General features: G+C 36.9%; 2 protein-coding genes across 3 annotated transcripts in view; both read right to left on the bottom strand.

The window, feature by feature from the left end:
- Positions 1-3,688, bottom strand: part of LOC107568077 (coiled-coil domain-containing protein 18-like) — a 33,397-nt gene extending 29,709 nt beyond the window's left edge. The window contains 2 exon segments of the mRNA XM_016253918.1: positions 2,607-2,756; positions 3,465-3,688. Of these exon segments, the coding sequence (XP_016109404.1) occupies positions 2,607-2,756; positions 3,465-3,548 (234 nt within the window). The 5' untranslated portion in view covers positions 3,549-3,688.
- Positions 3,689-8,546: 4,858 nt separating this feature from the next.
- LOC107568093 (metal-response element-binding transcription factor 2-like) overlaps positions 8,547-15,679 on the bottom strand; it is a 23,787-nt gene continuing 16,654 nt past the window's right edge. For both annotated transcript variants that reach the window (XM_016253932.1, XM_016253931.1), the window contains one exon: positions 8,547-9,619. In XM_016253932.1, the coding sequence (XP_016109418.1) occupies positions 9,235-9,619 (385 nt within the window). In that variant the 3' untranslated portion in view covers positions 8,547-9,234. The remainder of the gene's footprint in view (positions 9,620-15,679) is intronic.

The following is a 15,679-nucleotide window of genomic DNA, read 5'->3' on the forward strand; positions in this document are numbered from 1 at the left end:
TTAGGGGTGACTAACAATCCCTCACTAGAAGATCGTAACGAGCAGGCAGGAACATAAGGCAGAAGTAAGTCAGATAAATATGTAGGACCAAGGTTATGGAGAGCTTTATAAGTGAGAGTTTTTAACATATTGTAGTCGTTTGATATTATTAGCTGACAGGCCATAAAGAAGTGAATTACAGTAATCTAGTTGAGATGTGACGAAGGCATGTATAACAGTTTCAGCATCCTGCTGACTGAGAGAGGATCGAATACGCGATATATTTATGCAGGTGGAAAAAAGCTGTCTTTACTACTTTACCAATGTGATCATTGAATGAAAGAGTGGAATCAATGAGAACACCAAGATTGCAAACTTTAGTGGAGGGCATAATCAGATCACCATCTAGATCCATCAGTTGACCAGAGAGCTTAGATACTACAGCTTTAGAGCTAATCAGAATTACCTCAGTTTTATCAGAGTTAAATTTAAGGTAATTTGCCTCCAGCCAAAACTTGAGCTCCTTGATGCAATTAGATAAAGCAGGCGGAGGAAACACTGAGGTGGAAGGTGTGCTAAAATAAATCTGAATGTCATCAGCATAACAGTGGAAGTTAACCCCATACCATTTGATTATTTGTCCAATTGGTAACATAAATAGTGAAAAGAAGAGGGCCCAAGACAGAACCTTGAAGTACACCAGAACTGATGGATTTGGTGGATGATTTGTGCTTCTAGTATTATAACAAATTGTTCCCTGCCTGTCAGATAGGAGGAAAACCAGTCAAAGGCTGTGCCAGAAATTCCAATTGCTGAAAGCCGTGACAGGAGTATCACAAGACAAACAGTGTCAAAAGCTGAGCTGAGGTCTAGCAGAAGGAGAGTGCTAAGAGCACCAGAATCTAGAAGAGCTCCAGAAGCTAGAAGGAGATCATTAAGAACCTTAACCAGGGCTGTTTCAGTACTGTGTAATGGACAAAAGCCAGAGTGAAAGGGCCCATAAAGGTTGTGCTCTGTTAAATAGGCCTGTAACTGGGAGGCAACAACATTTTCTACTATCTTAGAGAGAAAAGAGAGGTTTGAAATAGATCTGTAGCTACTTGGGGATGAAGGATGAAGACCATGCTTTTTAAGAACCAGGGTAACAACAGCAATCTTAAGCTTAGATGGTACAGTTCCAGATTACATTGACGTATTAATGAAATGAGTGATGGGTAGTGAGAAAGCTGTCAAGCAATTCTTCAGTAAAGAGGTAGGTGCAGTGTCAAGAAGACTAGTAGAGGAATTATACAGCCTGATTATCTCATCAACCACTGTGGGGACAAGAGAGTCAAAACTAGAGAGGCTGTGAGTAAGGCATAAAGAGAGAGGTTCAGTAGTGGAAACAGAGGTATGGTGTTGATAGGTATGAGGTGTTTTATTCAGAAAAAAGTTCAGGAAAGCATCACACATTTGATCAAGACTGTACGGGTGTCACGTTCGCTACTGTGAGGGAGTGCAGAGCGAGGAACGAGGAGACCAGGAGTACATCAACAAAGAGACTTTAATTACATTCAGGGAACCAGGAAAACACATGTAGCAGAGGAGGTAAACATATACAATACCAGACAGCGAACTCAAAACAGGAAACACTAAAAATACACATGACTAGATGATGGGATGACGAGAAACACCTGGAACTAATGAAACTTAATAGGAAAAGGAAACAGGAAGAACTAAATATGTGCATAAGGAAACATGAGGGAGAACTTGAGGGAGGAAAACACAACACAACGGGAACACAAGCCTGACATGATTGGACTGCCTGATCCGCCCTGGAGGTATTCCCCGTGTCCCATTCCTGCACCAGCCTCCCCCCTCCCGGAAGGCGCGTCCCGCGCCGTAACAATTTCACCAGGGAGGGGGGAGGCTCCCTGGTGAAATTGTTACGGTAATTTTTTAGGTAAATAAAAAATTACCATTCTGAAAAATCCTGTTGTAAGCGCGTTTGAGGAGGTGGTTGGTTGTCTCCTGTCCTCGCCGATTCGGGGTCTGAGTTCGGCTCAAACATGTAAGGCCGGACAACATTTCCCTCAGCAGTGACCATCATTACCGGTGTTTCTATTGACCTTACTTGTGAGTATCACCAATCCACAGCAGGCTACAGCATACATGACCCTAATTACCTGTGGTTGGCCTGGCCGTGCATCACTCAGAAAACAAAAGGCCAATCAGAAGAGAGACTCATGAATATTAATTAGACAGGCCAAAATCGACCTGTTCTTTGCAGAGCTCCTGAGAGAGGAGCTGTAAAAATATATTGAGATGGATTTTGGTACTTATACTGCAAATATATATTCTTAATAAGGACATCAAGACTTAAAATAAAACTCCAGAAAGTTGTAAAACATGTGACCTTTAATTAACTACATGTACTTACTATATGGTTAGGGTTAGGATTAGGGTTTGGCTTAGGGGTACTTGAATTTAATTATGCATAATTGTTATTATAATAGTAAGTACATGTAACATGTGCAACAAGCACACCTTAAAATAAAGTGTTACCAAAAAACTAACCTACCCCAAATTTTAGTGTACCTCTTCTATAACTCCACTACCATAACCAATCGTTATGTGAGGAGCATTACCTTGGACCTTGAGCTGACAAACTCAAGCGGAGCAGTTTCTATGTCACTGATGAGCTGCCTGTTCTCCATGGCCAGAGATGTGTTCTCCTGTCTGATGGTGTTGAGCTTCCTCCTGAGTACAGACGTCTCTGTCTCCATGTCTCTTTCTGACTACAGATGAACACACACAACAAAAACTTTAAAATCAGTGGGTTTGGGTGTCTATTTTACTAATAACTTAGCTAATAAAAGGTAACAACACTTTATTTATCTGCTATATCTTCCCAGCATCCTACCCTGCAGTCAAAGATGGATATACAGGTGCATCTCAAATTAGAATGTCGTGGAAAAGTTTATTTATTTCAGTAATTCAACTCAAATTGTGTGAACTTTTCCACGACATTCTAATTTATTGAGATGCACCTGTATGTGCACACACCCTCTGCTCAGGGTGTGAATATGCTCCTCTTGGTTGTCCAGGAACAGGATTCTGAAGGTCCTCTAAACTTAAGAAAGACGACCTGGGAATCCATCCAAGGCACTTCTGTTATTATCCTCACTACTGATGTCATCTCCTGATTGACTGAATTGAGTGCCAGTACAACCTTTTTTTTTTATTATGAAATGCTAACAATACGAGAAATTCAATAATACTTACCAGTAGTGTTGTATCACAAAACGTGAATAATAATACCACAGTAAATATTTACAAAAAATATCAAAACAAACAACGACATTTAATATTTTGTGGACCCAAGTGACATTTCTATAACTTAAACAACAGACACAAAACTGCATCTTGAATCATATCTGAAAGAGCCATCATCAAGCAAAACCCACAATACATTTCAGCAATCCTCAACAGACTAAATGCCTCACCTCGACTGTAGGTTTTTCTCGGTTAATCTCAGCTGATTTCTCAAGGAAACAACATCCTCTACAAGCCCCCTGTTTTTTGAACATTGGTGATTGTCATGAAGAGTGCTGTAAATAAATGTTATCTTTGTTTAAACGGACTTGGCTAAAAACCAACACTGAACTCGCACCATAGTTCTTGCTTTAAACACTTTCGAGTTATCATACCTAACGTTACTGTATCCACCTTTTTCTTCAACGCGAAAGTAAGCCTATGGGTGAGACTTCCGGTTCATTAGCCGCTATAGGTAAATAACGAGGAGAATAACAACGTGCAGTAAACAATAAAACTGTTTGCACTACAAACCAGTGTGTTCATAATTTCAGATAATACATTAAAATGATATGATAAGACACACCAACTTTCAATATCAAGCAGCAAAACGAACTGTTTTGCTCAGCTAAAAATAGCTGGACGGAGTGGACGCAGATGAAACCGGAAGCCAGACCCATATATTTTCCAAATGGCCGCGCCCATTTTTACGACAAGAAATGTGATTTGGCTTCATTTCATGCATTCAACAGGTTGTCAAGGAGCAAACTGACCCTCTATCATCATTTTTCAGCGCTCCGCTGCTTTTCGGTGGATTAATTAACAAGATATTTCTATACTATTGAATACCTGCTCATCAGCATGTTCAAAACAGCAGTTATGCAGAAGACCTTATTTCCAGAAGATTTAGCCTAGCATTCACTGCATTGAGATCTAAACAAAACGCGCTGCCGTCGTCGCTTCAGTTGATTGGCTGAGACGAAAAACCGTCCTCAACAGTCGTGACGTAACACTGACGTGCTAGGGCCGCGAATTCAATGGAGGAAAACATGGTTATTTTTCCTTTGATGTGATCTTTTGTGATTAGTTATATACCCGTTTTGTACCCTGTAGTTTTTTTTCTTTTTCTTTTTTTCTTATTATTTCTTTTGTTCTACATTGTGACTGCTTTTATCTTTGTCTATATAATGTTCTTAACAAAAAAAGAAAAAAAAGAAAAGAAAACATGGTTATTACCATATAAATACTATATAGCCAATAAAGTGAAAGAAGTGCATTTTAAAATTTTGCATAATATATACCCTTGTAACGCTGTTGTGTCGAAATGTTGTGATGTAGCTGATATATGCACCTTCTGTAAAAAAAGACAGTGAAGATATTTGTCATTTATTTTTCTCTTGTAATGTTTCATCACTTTTCTGGAAAGATTTGAGTTCCTTTTGTTTTTCTAAAGTTAATATGAACTGTAATTTACACATTAAGGATGTTGTTTGCTTTTTTGAAAACCAAAACAAATCTTTAGAATCTGCTGTTAACTTTCTTATCCTTGTGGCAAAATTCTATTTTAACAAACAAAGGTTTCTTAAGAAAATACCTACTTTTATAGATTTCTTATGTGAAGTAGAACATTTAATTAAATCACTAAGAGTAATTAATAACAAAAAATGTATTACTTTTTTGAAGAGATATGATGAGATCTTTCATGTACCGTGATTAATACTTGTTTTGGTGTTATTTTTTTATTTTTTTAAAACCTCGTTTCTTTATTTGTTCTGTTCCTGCCTTTCTTTATGTTCATAAAAAAGCTGTTTAAATGCATCTTTCTCTTATCAACTTCTTCTCTTCTCTTCCATATGTTCAGATGACATTGGATGTATTGTTGATATATTATGTGTAATGTATGCAAAGTTGTTATTCATTAATGTCAACTCTGAATTGTTTGCAATAAAAAATAAAAAAACAAACAAAAAAAAATGTCAGCGGCTAATATTACAGCGGTAGAGTTTCACTGTTGCTGTTTCCATTATATATTTATTTACATTGTACTGTATGATGGTTAACAACAGCTGTTATTGCTTTGTTTGTTTGTTAGGTTAAAGTTTGTCAATAGATTTGAAGGGAAAAATGTTTGGTTGTTATAAACAATCTCTGTTCGCTTGATACATTCACCGTCAATTATTTATTGCAGCAAATAAATTAGCAGGGCCATAAAATGTTAATTGCATGTTATGAATGCATTTTTCTCTTTTTCTCCAATGTGTTAATATGCATACATTAAATAAATATGCAAATACATTAGATTAGATTATTATTTATTGTCATTGTACTTACATCCAACGAAATTATAGATTTGCCAACGCATCCAGCTAAAGATAATTTAAACTATTAATAAGGAATAATTAAATAAATACCATATTACACAAGGGAAAAAATAAATAATAATTTTACACCGTGCTGAGTGAATAAAGTGCTCAATGCTCAATATAATTACACATGACTGGTTCTTCTTAAATGTCAAGAATGTATTTTCAGTTCAGTGTTCAGTATGGTTATAGCTTTAGGATAAAAACTGTTCATGAATCTTGTGGTATGTGTTTTGATAGACCTGTAACGTTTCCCAAATGGCATCAGTTCAAATAAGTTATGTGCAGGGTGATACGAGTCCTTCAAAATATTGTGTATTTTCTGCAGACAGTGGGAAGTAAAAATATCATCCAGGGCAGTCAGCTGTTATTTTGTGATGATGTTCTGTGCAGTCTTGATAACTCTCTGCAAAGCCTTTTTGTCAGCTGCAGAGCTACTTCCATACCACACCAGCATACCATATGTGAGGATACTCTGGATGGAGCAGCATTAGAATGACAACAAGAGCTGTTGTGACAGGTTAACCTTCCTGAGCATTCTTAAAAAGTATAGCCGCTTCTGAGCCTTCTTAACTAAAGCTGTGATGTTTATCATCCATGTGAGTTCCTCCTCGTTGATATACAATGGTGTATGTACATCCTGTTTCCTCCTGAAATCAATAATAAGTTATTTTGTTTTCTTGGTGTTCAGGGCCAGATTGTTCTCCGTGCACCACACCATCAGCCTCTCTGTAGGCAGACTCATCGCCTCTGGTGATCAACCCCACCACAGTCGTATCGTCCGTGAATTTAGTGTTAGTATTATACGATGGTATACAGTCATGTGCATACAGAGAATAGAGAAACGGGCTTAGCACACATCCCTGTGGGACTCCTGTGCTGATTGTCAAAATTGAGGAATTATGTGAGCCCATTCTCACTGACTGTGAGAATGGGCTCACACAGGCAGATGTTATGCTGAGTGCCTAGATCAGACATCTTGAAGAACAATCAGCTAGGTAAAATAGTATTATATTAGTATTATTATAAGCAGAACTGAAGTCCAAGAACAACAGCCGTGCATATGTTCCTTTGTGTTCTAGATGGCACAGTACAGTGTGGAGGGCAATGGAGATAGCATCATCTGTTGACCTACTGGCCCTGTATGCATACTGGTGAGGGTCCAAGGTGAGTGGCAGAACCTGTCTCTCCAGGCATTTCATGATTACAGGTGTCAGTGCAATAGGTATGTAATCATTGAAAGATTGCAGCCTGTTTTAGCACTGGCACTATTGTGGATGTCTTCAGGCAAGTTGGAACAGTGCACTTCAACAGAGAAAGGTTGAATATATTTGTAAATACCTCACCCAGCTCTGCAGCAGTCTCTGAGGACGCGCCCCGGGATGCCATCCGACCAGCTGCTTTCCGTGTGTTGATTTTACGTAGAGTCCTTATCACCTCAGCAGGCTGAATGACAAATGACTTGTTGTTTGCAGCAGAAGCTTGACTGATAGTAGTCCCAGTTCTTTTCACTTCAAAGCGGCTGAAGAACTGGTTAAGCTGCTCTGCCTCTGAAGCACTGCTGTTGGTCAGGCTACTACTGTTATTCTGTCCAGTGATGTGGCGAATCCCCTGCCATGCCCGGCAGGGGTCCAAGTTGGTGAAATGATTCTCAATTTTCTGCCTGTAGGTCATTTCTGCATCCCTGGTGCCCTTCTTTAGGTTCATCCTGGCTGTGCTGTAATGCTGCATGTCATCAGATCTGAGAGCTGAATTACGGGCCTTCAGCAAAAGTTTTACATTCTTGGTCATCCACGGCTTGCTGTTAGGAAAGATGTGAATCGGTTTCATAATGGTCACATTATATATCTATGCAGCATTTTATATAAAATAGCACAGAAGATGTGTAGATGTCAATGTTATCATCCACAAATACAGCAGGGCCATTGACATTTCTTAAATTATTTCTTGAATTTTTGACCAATTAGTATGGGTCCAAAACCACAAAGCATTCAAAAACGCCAGTTACACAGATACATTTTTAGATCTTTATTCTTTGGCTAAAGGAGTCTGCTCAAAGCCAGGAAAAGCCAAAGCAAGCTTTACTAACACTGGTACACCAACTGAATTATGTTTCATACAAATAACATAAGAGCTTAATATTTATAAGAATTTGTTGTATCAAAATCAGGAGGTATTAATGTTGAAGTCCAAAACTTGCCTGATTCCAATACTACTTCCACCCTCTTCAAGTGGTTAGGTAATATTATTGAGAACAGGGCACTCTCAGGCTCCCCCCCCCAAATTTTTTTTTCCACTAAACATTTCATACAACTTAAGAATTTTAGAAATGTATGAAAATACACAGCCAAGAACTGAAAATCTCATTTGGAAGTCCTATCAAATCTTAGATTGAAGTTGTAAATTATCCTGAGTGCTCATGTGAATTGACAATTTGTTAGTGTACACTGTTTGAATGCAATAAATAGCACTACAAAAAGCCTGAGTCAATTGTAACAAAAATATTGCTGCCATTTTCTGATTGTAACATGAAGCTGAAGCTGCAAAACAAAAACAAAAATACACAGGTCTGTTGAATTAGTTGCATAGTATAACAGAAAGTATAAAAAAAAAAATAAGACTATCCCTCCATCACAAAAATGAAAATTAGACATCTGATTTAAAATTGTATAAATGAGGAAAATAAACTAAAACAGCACTTAGCCTAGAAAAGAAAAGAAAAAATAATTGAAAAAAACCTTTAAAATTCCCATGGCTGATATTAACAGATTTTTTTTTTAAGGGAAGGATATACGAAGACCTCCTAATGCTACAGCGCTCTGTCATATGCTTTTAACAGATATATATATATATAAAAAACAAAAAAAAACCTTGAGACAAAATGATATATATATATATATATTTAAAAAAAAAACTTTGATTAGCCTTCTGGAAATGTGGAATGTCTCCAAAAATACCAAGATCTTATGTAAATATTAATGCTACTCATTTATTTAATTTTATGTTTTGTGGCAGGAGAATACTTAACCATTTTCCATTGTTTTTTAACATCATAATCTCATTTTATAATCAAATTCACAAGCTAGGCTGTTTAAACTGAGATGACACAATACTGGATGTACATGAGCTTCTGTGCAATCAGTTGAAATGTAAATAAAAGTGCCCCATTGACAATAGCGCTCTTTCCTCTAGGCAATTCGAGCTATGAGAAAATATTTAACTGAATAAGGAGAAAAAATCTTGTCTCCAGCAGCATATAGGATCTGTTTCGCAATCCCTTAAGGCACCTCCACATCAGACACAAAAAGCAAGGACTTGGGTTATTTTCACATAGTAGTGAATTGATCATGTCTTCAACCTGAAACTACAGCCACCTTCAATGTGTAAATCCAGTCCACTTGAAGGCAGTCGGTTTCAATTTCCACAGAGACAGGTCACATACACAAAACTCTACAAAGTCCCATTTCTTCATTATAGTCCTGAGGACCTTCAACAATATCAGTCAACCATATACATTTGGGCACGATCACTGCTCTTCTCTCATTACAGGTTATGTATTTATTGTCAAGAAATGAAGTACATTAGACCCATGTGAAGCTCAGGAGGCAGTGACGCCCTCCCATTCCACCAAGTACTGTACTTTGCCGTCATTAGTGACACGGCGAGCGAGCACACGGTACTTCTCCCCACAGGCCAGGCGCCCTGCAGCACCGAAGTAAGTGCTGATGGAACTCTTGAGGTTGTTGAGCTGGGTGTTGGGGTCCAGGCCCTGCATGATGTCCATGCCACTGTAGAGGCAAGAGGGGAGGGGGCTGGGCTCAGGGACATTGTTGCTGGGTTGCAGCTCTGGGTTGCAGGGCGGAGGAATCTCTGGATTTGGGGGCTGCAGTGCTCGTCGTGGACGTCCCCGGCGTCTCTTAATTGGCGGTTGCGTGATGGTGGACCATAAGCATCCAGTGCGTGGTCCACTTGGACTGCCCAAACTGGAGATGAACAGGGGACACATATCAGGCAAAAGTTATAATCTGGTTTTGAAAAATGAAGCATGAAGTTCTTTATCTCTCATAGAGGTCAGCAAGAGCATTAAGTTTGACGTCTGACCCTCACACACAAAAAAAAAAACATTAAAATAATTTGTATACATTTCATGAATTTCAAACTCGCAAATTTACTGTAATAAAGTCCAGACGTGATCAGCTAGAAAAAAAGAAAAAAGAAAAACCTGGAAAATCTGACCACGTCCCCGGCACCTATTATTCAAATTTTTTTTTTATCACATTAAAAGATATATCTTACATCTTAATATTAATAAATACTACTGTCCTGTAAAAATAAAACACAGCATTTAATAAACATGATAATAATAAATATAATATAACATGTATTAATAGAATTGTTATTATTAGTACCTGCCAAAAGTTTAGAAATAGTTACTGATTTTGAAATTTAAAAAAATCTGCTCAACAAGGCTGCATTTAATTGATCAAAAATAAAGTAAAAACCGCAATATTGTGAAATATTACATATTAAAAAAAGTTTTCTATTTTAATATATTATAAATTGTAATTTATTCCTGCTATGCAAAGTAGAATTTTCTGCATCATTAATCCAGTTTTCAGTGTCATACGATTTTACAGAAATCATTACAATTTGATTTGATGCTCAAGAAACATTTCTGATTATTATCTGTTGAAAACAGTTGTGCTGCTTCATATTTTGTGTGGAAATGGATGGTGATACATTTTATTTTTCAGGATTCTTTGATAAATAGTAAGTTCAATGAACAGCATTTATTTGCATTTATCAAATATATTTCTTAAATATATTAAAGCATTTATTAAATAAACTAAAAAGTAGAGCCCAACCGATATATCGTTTTGCCGATTTTATCGGCCGATATGAGCCTGTCGCAGATATATCGGTATCGGCGAACATTTTTTTCAGAACATAAAATGCAGATAAAATAATGGTGTAATTGGTGTAATTACGTAGTTTGTCCAGCAGAGCGCGCTGCATTGTTTGCTAGATGCTCCATTGTTTGCGACCTGGATGAAACGCTTTAAAGCTTAAGTGTATGGAATACCATTGAAACTTTGAACGGCCCAATTGCCAATTATTTATATTCACGATTACTAATATTTGTACAGGCTTTACATTTTTAGTTCAATGTTGTAATTAGCAATTCATGTAATATTACCTTTGAAGCAGATTTGTTATGTGACAGCATTGATTAAAGTTTCTTAAGGGTCAAGATCAAGTTATCTGCATCTCCTGCGCTTCATCAAGCCACTCCCATAATAGCTGTCAGCACTCAAATTAATGCACGACTCAGATTAACTGTACATGTGTAAGACTCTAATACAATTATAGAGTTATTATTTTATCACGAATAAATCTTTCAATGAGTAAATCTGGCTGTCTATAGTATTATAGATTACACAACATTAAAATATTAAAAAAATATTTTTTTAATTATTATTTTAATTTACTGTCCCCAGATTATTAGGGTACTCTTGTAGCAGTGTAGCAGTGGCTGGGATAGATTTTAAATATCAGTTACTCTTAAAAAGATGCAATCTAATCCTGCTTACATGAAATAAGCCTGCTCCCGAGCAGGTTTAAGCTTACGGACCTGTTGCTATGACAGCAAGTCCAGGATGAGCTTCGAAGAACCAAATAATCCAAGATCATGCCAAATCGTCTGAGTTGGCGATGTACGAAGAACGGGTCCCGGTTCACATTTACAACTCTGCGTGTTGGATGATGTAGTGTAAAAATCTCTGCCAGCAGGAGGCGCTTTTGAAGCAGCAGAAATACAGCGATTTCCCCGGTAATGGCAGAACACAAAGCAGCGCAGCAGCTGACTTTAAAAGGTGCAGCGCTCCTGTTTATTTAACAAATTCATAGCCTTTTGATATTTAATCATCCCATTCATCCATAACGCAATTCTTGTCTTTTCCTCCCCAAATTTAAGACCTCTTGAAATCATAATTAAGACTTTCTTGCTCCATTTAAAGGTAGGGTATGTAATTTTCCAAAAAGACTTTAGAAAACTGATTCGGGCCGAATAGCAAAACAAACTTGAAGCCAATCAGCAATAAGGGGCGTGTCTACTCATGATGTGGAGGAGAGCACTTTCAGTGCATGGGACGGACATTAGCCGAGCCGAGCGACAGAAAGACAGAGATGGCGTATAATAAAAACAAAAGGAAAACGTCTGCGGAACAATAAGGCAAGAAGTAGGACCCGTGTAAATATCGGATCAGCTTTCCAGCGCTGGAGAGAACTCAAGGAGCGGAGGCCTGCGATCGGACGCCGAGGTTGCTTTGTTTCTTCTCAATAGGTGAGTAACACCGTGTCTACAACAGCTAAAGTCTGCCTACACTGGACGCGATCAAACAACCGTTGAAAACCATTTGAAATTAATAGAACCCGGCAGCAGTTTTCTGTCGGGGATTTGTTGCGCCGCGCCGCTCACGTCCGGTGTAGACACGGTGTAACATTGGTTTCGCTTTGTTTCACAGAACTAATCGTTGCCTGGGTTGCGTACGTATATGTGGGGCGGAGCTATCAAAATAGGGGCAAGACCCTTTTGGGGTAGGGGCGTGTTTGTTTTGGTGATTTCAAATATCAACATTGGCTACCAGAAATCGCTTACCCTGCCTTTAAGACTTTTCATGGCCTTAAATTGAATACAACTAAATGTAAGACTTTTTAAGGACCCGCGGAAACCCTTGGATTAATCCGGAAGAATCACATCCCTGAGAGCCTTTTTAAAAGTAAAAATAAAAATAAGCTTATATTTATCAATTATATAAAGTCTGTATAAAATTCTAATTTATGAATAAAAAATAAAATAAAAAAAGTTTATAAATTAATATAAACTATCATTCAAAACTTTGAGAACAATTTCTTCTTAATATCAATGTTGAAAACAGTTTTTTTCTTTCGTTGATGAATATAAATTTCACAAGAACAGCATTTATTTATAAAGGAAATATTCTGTAACATTATAAATGTCTTTACTCTCACATCTGATCAATTTAATGCGTCCATGATGAATAAAAGCATTAATACCTTTCTGTCCCTAAACTTCTAAATAGACCAATTTCACATTTCCGGGTTTTTGGCTTCCAGATTGACCCACGCTGGGTAAACTTATTTCCGGTAGGTTAACAGCGATGACTGTGCCTAACAAGAACTATTTATTAAATATCATGAGTGTTTGAATTGTCTTGATTTATGGGTGAGACTGCAAAGCAGTCCGTGTCAGTGCGGATATGCATTATCACACTCCATGTGAAAACTTCAGCTCTTTTCACGATGTGCTGGGGAAATCATCGGCTAGCAGCTCCCTTCTCACACACACATGATCTGCTGATACTGTACATATTGAGAAGCCAGACTAGATCGCACCCTGCATGTGTGCATGTTTCTGGACATATCATAAACAATAACACTTCTGTCATCTCTCAATTACTTTCATCTTATTCACTCACATATGCTCCTGTCGCCATCATCTAAAATCTGTGAATATGCACGGTTTTATAAAAAACAACAACAGTAGTAGTAGAAGTAGTATATATTGTTGCTGTTGCACATTTCATAGTTGCTCCTCTTACTGTAGATTAATGCAAAGACTGCAATTAATGTATGCTGTATGTGGACTTGGAAATAAACTGTGTTAGTTTCATTTTAATCTGTCAATATTTATTATAATATTGAATGCGGGACATAATGTTGTGAGATTAATGCTATAGGACTATATTTAAAGCATACCAAATTCGCGACAATATTTTAATCCTGACAGAATATAACGGTGAAAACAAGACATCATATATTGATTTAAATAAGCAATTAGATCATTATTGCAGTGATTAATATGTTTCTGGTATATGTTTGGCAACATTATTTCAACTATAATGCAGTGAGTAGCTTTTCATCTAACCTACATATTCCAGGATGACAACACCATGATTTTGAAAGAGTGATTCAGTGTATACCCTTTGTGTGTATGCACAAAAAAAAAACAGATTTGAATAGGTATATTAATTTGAATTTTTTTTTTGTATTTATTTTTTACAGATGCTTGTTGCAACAATGCACACCATGAAGAAAGCTAAAGGTGGTCAAAATTTATTTCAGTAATCGGAGTATATATCGGGGTTAAAGCAAAAAAAAATCCTGAGCCTGAACTTTTTTCCAGGGGTTGCAGGGGCAGATACATAAACAGGATTATTTGGCAAACAAAAAAAAGAAAATGATTTTCCTTGAAACTAACTAGTAACGTATCTGCCATTGCCATTAGCCCTTGACAGGCTCAGACTATGGTGAAACAGACTATGGTGGATATTTGAAACAGCAATACCAAGAAAGTTTACTCACTACAATATGGTGCAAACACATGTAACATTTAGGATGATTTTGATAGCAAGTTTTGCTGGTTAGCTTTGTCCTTGACAGGGTACAAGATGACCTACAATCTAAAATATTTCTGAAATTGTTTTGTTCAAAAGAAATAATGGTCAATTAAATACTAGGAAATGAATATAAAATAGGAAATATACAAAAAAAGTTTACTCCAGAAAACTACAGTTCAGTTAACAACAACAAAAAGATTCAAATGGTCCAAGAAATGGTAACTTAAACAAGGTTCGTACAGATACTGCAAAATAAAATTCCAGGACTTTTAAGGACTTTTTTGGTTTTCAAGGACTAAAATCAGATCTCACTTACCAATCAATATTGTTATTATCTTTCAAATTCTAATAAACAAACTAATAAAACAAAATGGTACAAATAAAGTGCACACAAACAACTTTAACATTTGAAAGGATACTATGGCAAATTTATTGTTTTCCTTATTCAAACTGATTTTTTTTTCATGAATATATGATTGACCTGAAGAGTGAAAGCTAGATCATAAACTTGGAAAATTATTAGCTTTATCATGCTCATAGACTCTAGGGGTGTGACAATACACTTAGCTCACAAGGTGAGACAAAATGCAGATACTTGGTTCACTAGAACGAGGCAAAGGTTTAATACTTCAAGAAATTTTCAAATGACAAAATATTTGTCTTTTAATTACAAAAAGTAAAAATGCAGTTGGATTTTGAAATGTTTTAACTAATCTAGTGCTTAACTAATGATTATTTTAATAATAATCAAGTAATCTACTATTTTGACAAGTGAGTAATCTGTTATTTTTTAGTAATACAAATAGAACTAAGTGGAAAAACAGGCTTTAATATGACTATTTATATATAAAGTAACGATGAGGCAATAATAATTGGCCTCAAATAAAGTATCGAAACCAAGTACATGGTTTTATTGAACAACACTGTTTTAAATACAAAATGTAATATGCCTATATTATAACAAATATATGCAGAGGGCGCCAACGGCCTGGTGATGTTTCATGTGATTCATTGACACTTAAATCCATTTAATTTTAATATTTGGCCATATGCAAAGTCAGAAATTTTTATTTTGAAATCGTGATGTACAATAAATCGCATATTTAGAAATATGCTGTATTCTCCGGTGTTGGCATAGGTTTAAATCATTTACGTTACAAATCAAGTGAGTTTTCCCAGATGAACGTTAAGCAACACTCGGTAAATTCGTTCTGGCAATCATATCGTTCTTATGGCGATGGCTTGATTACTCTGAGCTGTTTACAAAGCTCCGCTGCTCTTTTTAATAGCTTTTCTATGTAAATAAGACGCTAGATGGAAATCTTTGAACATTGCGCCTCGCAGCTTTTTCAATGTGTCGCGCTCGAGACCCAGGCTTCTTTTCCATTCATCAGCTGTGACTCTGCAATTGGATACTATTATGTGCGTCTCGTGTTTATAAGAGCAAAAACTTTTGATTGGCTAGTAATGTTAGTTTGGTTAAAAGCTGTGTTCCTCTCATACATTGGTAGGCGAACTCATGAAATCGAACGTGATATCAACAAGTGTTTTTAAATGTAGAACGACTCTCCCCCCCCCCCCCCCCCCCCCCCCCGCCGCCGCGCCGCGCGGCCCCGTCGCGGC

Source organism: Sinocyclocheilus grahami, unplaced genomic scaffold (assembly GCF_001515645.1).
Source record: "Sinocyclocheilus grahami isolate Dianchi unplaced genomic scaffold, SAMN03320097.WGS_v1.1 scaffold1212.1, whole genome shotgun sequence".
In the NCBI taxonomy this organism is placed as follows: Eukaryota; Metazoa; Chordata; class Actinopteri; order Cypriniformes; family Cyprinidae; genus Sinocyclocheilus; species Sinocyclocheilus grahami.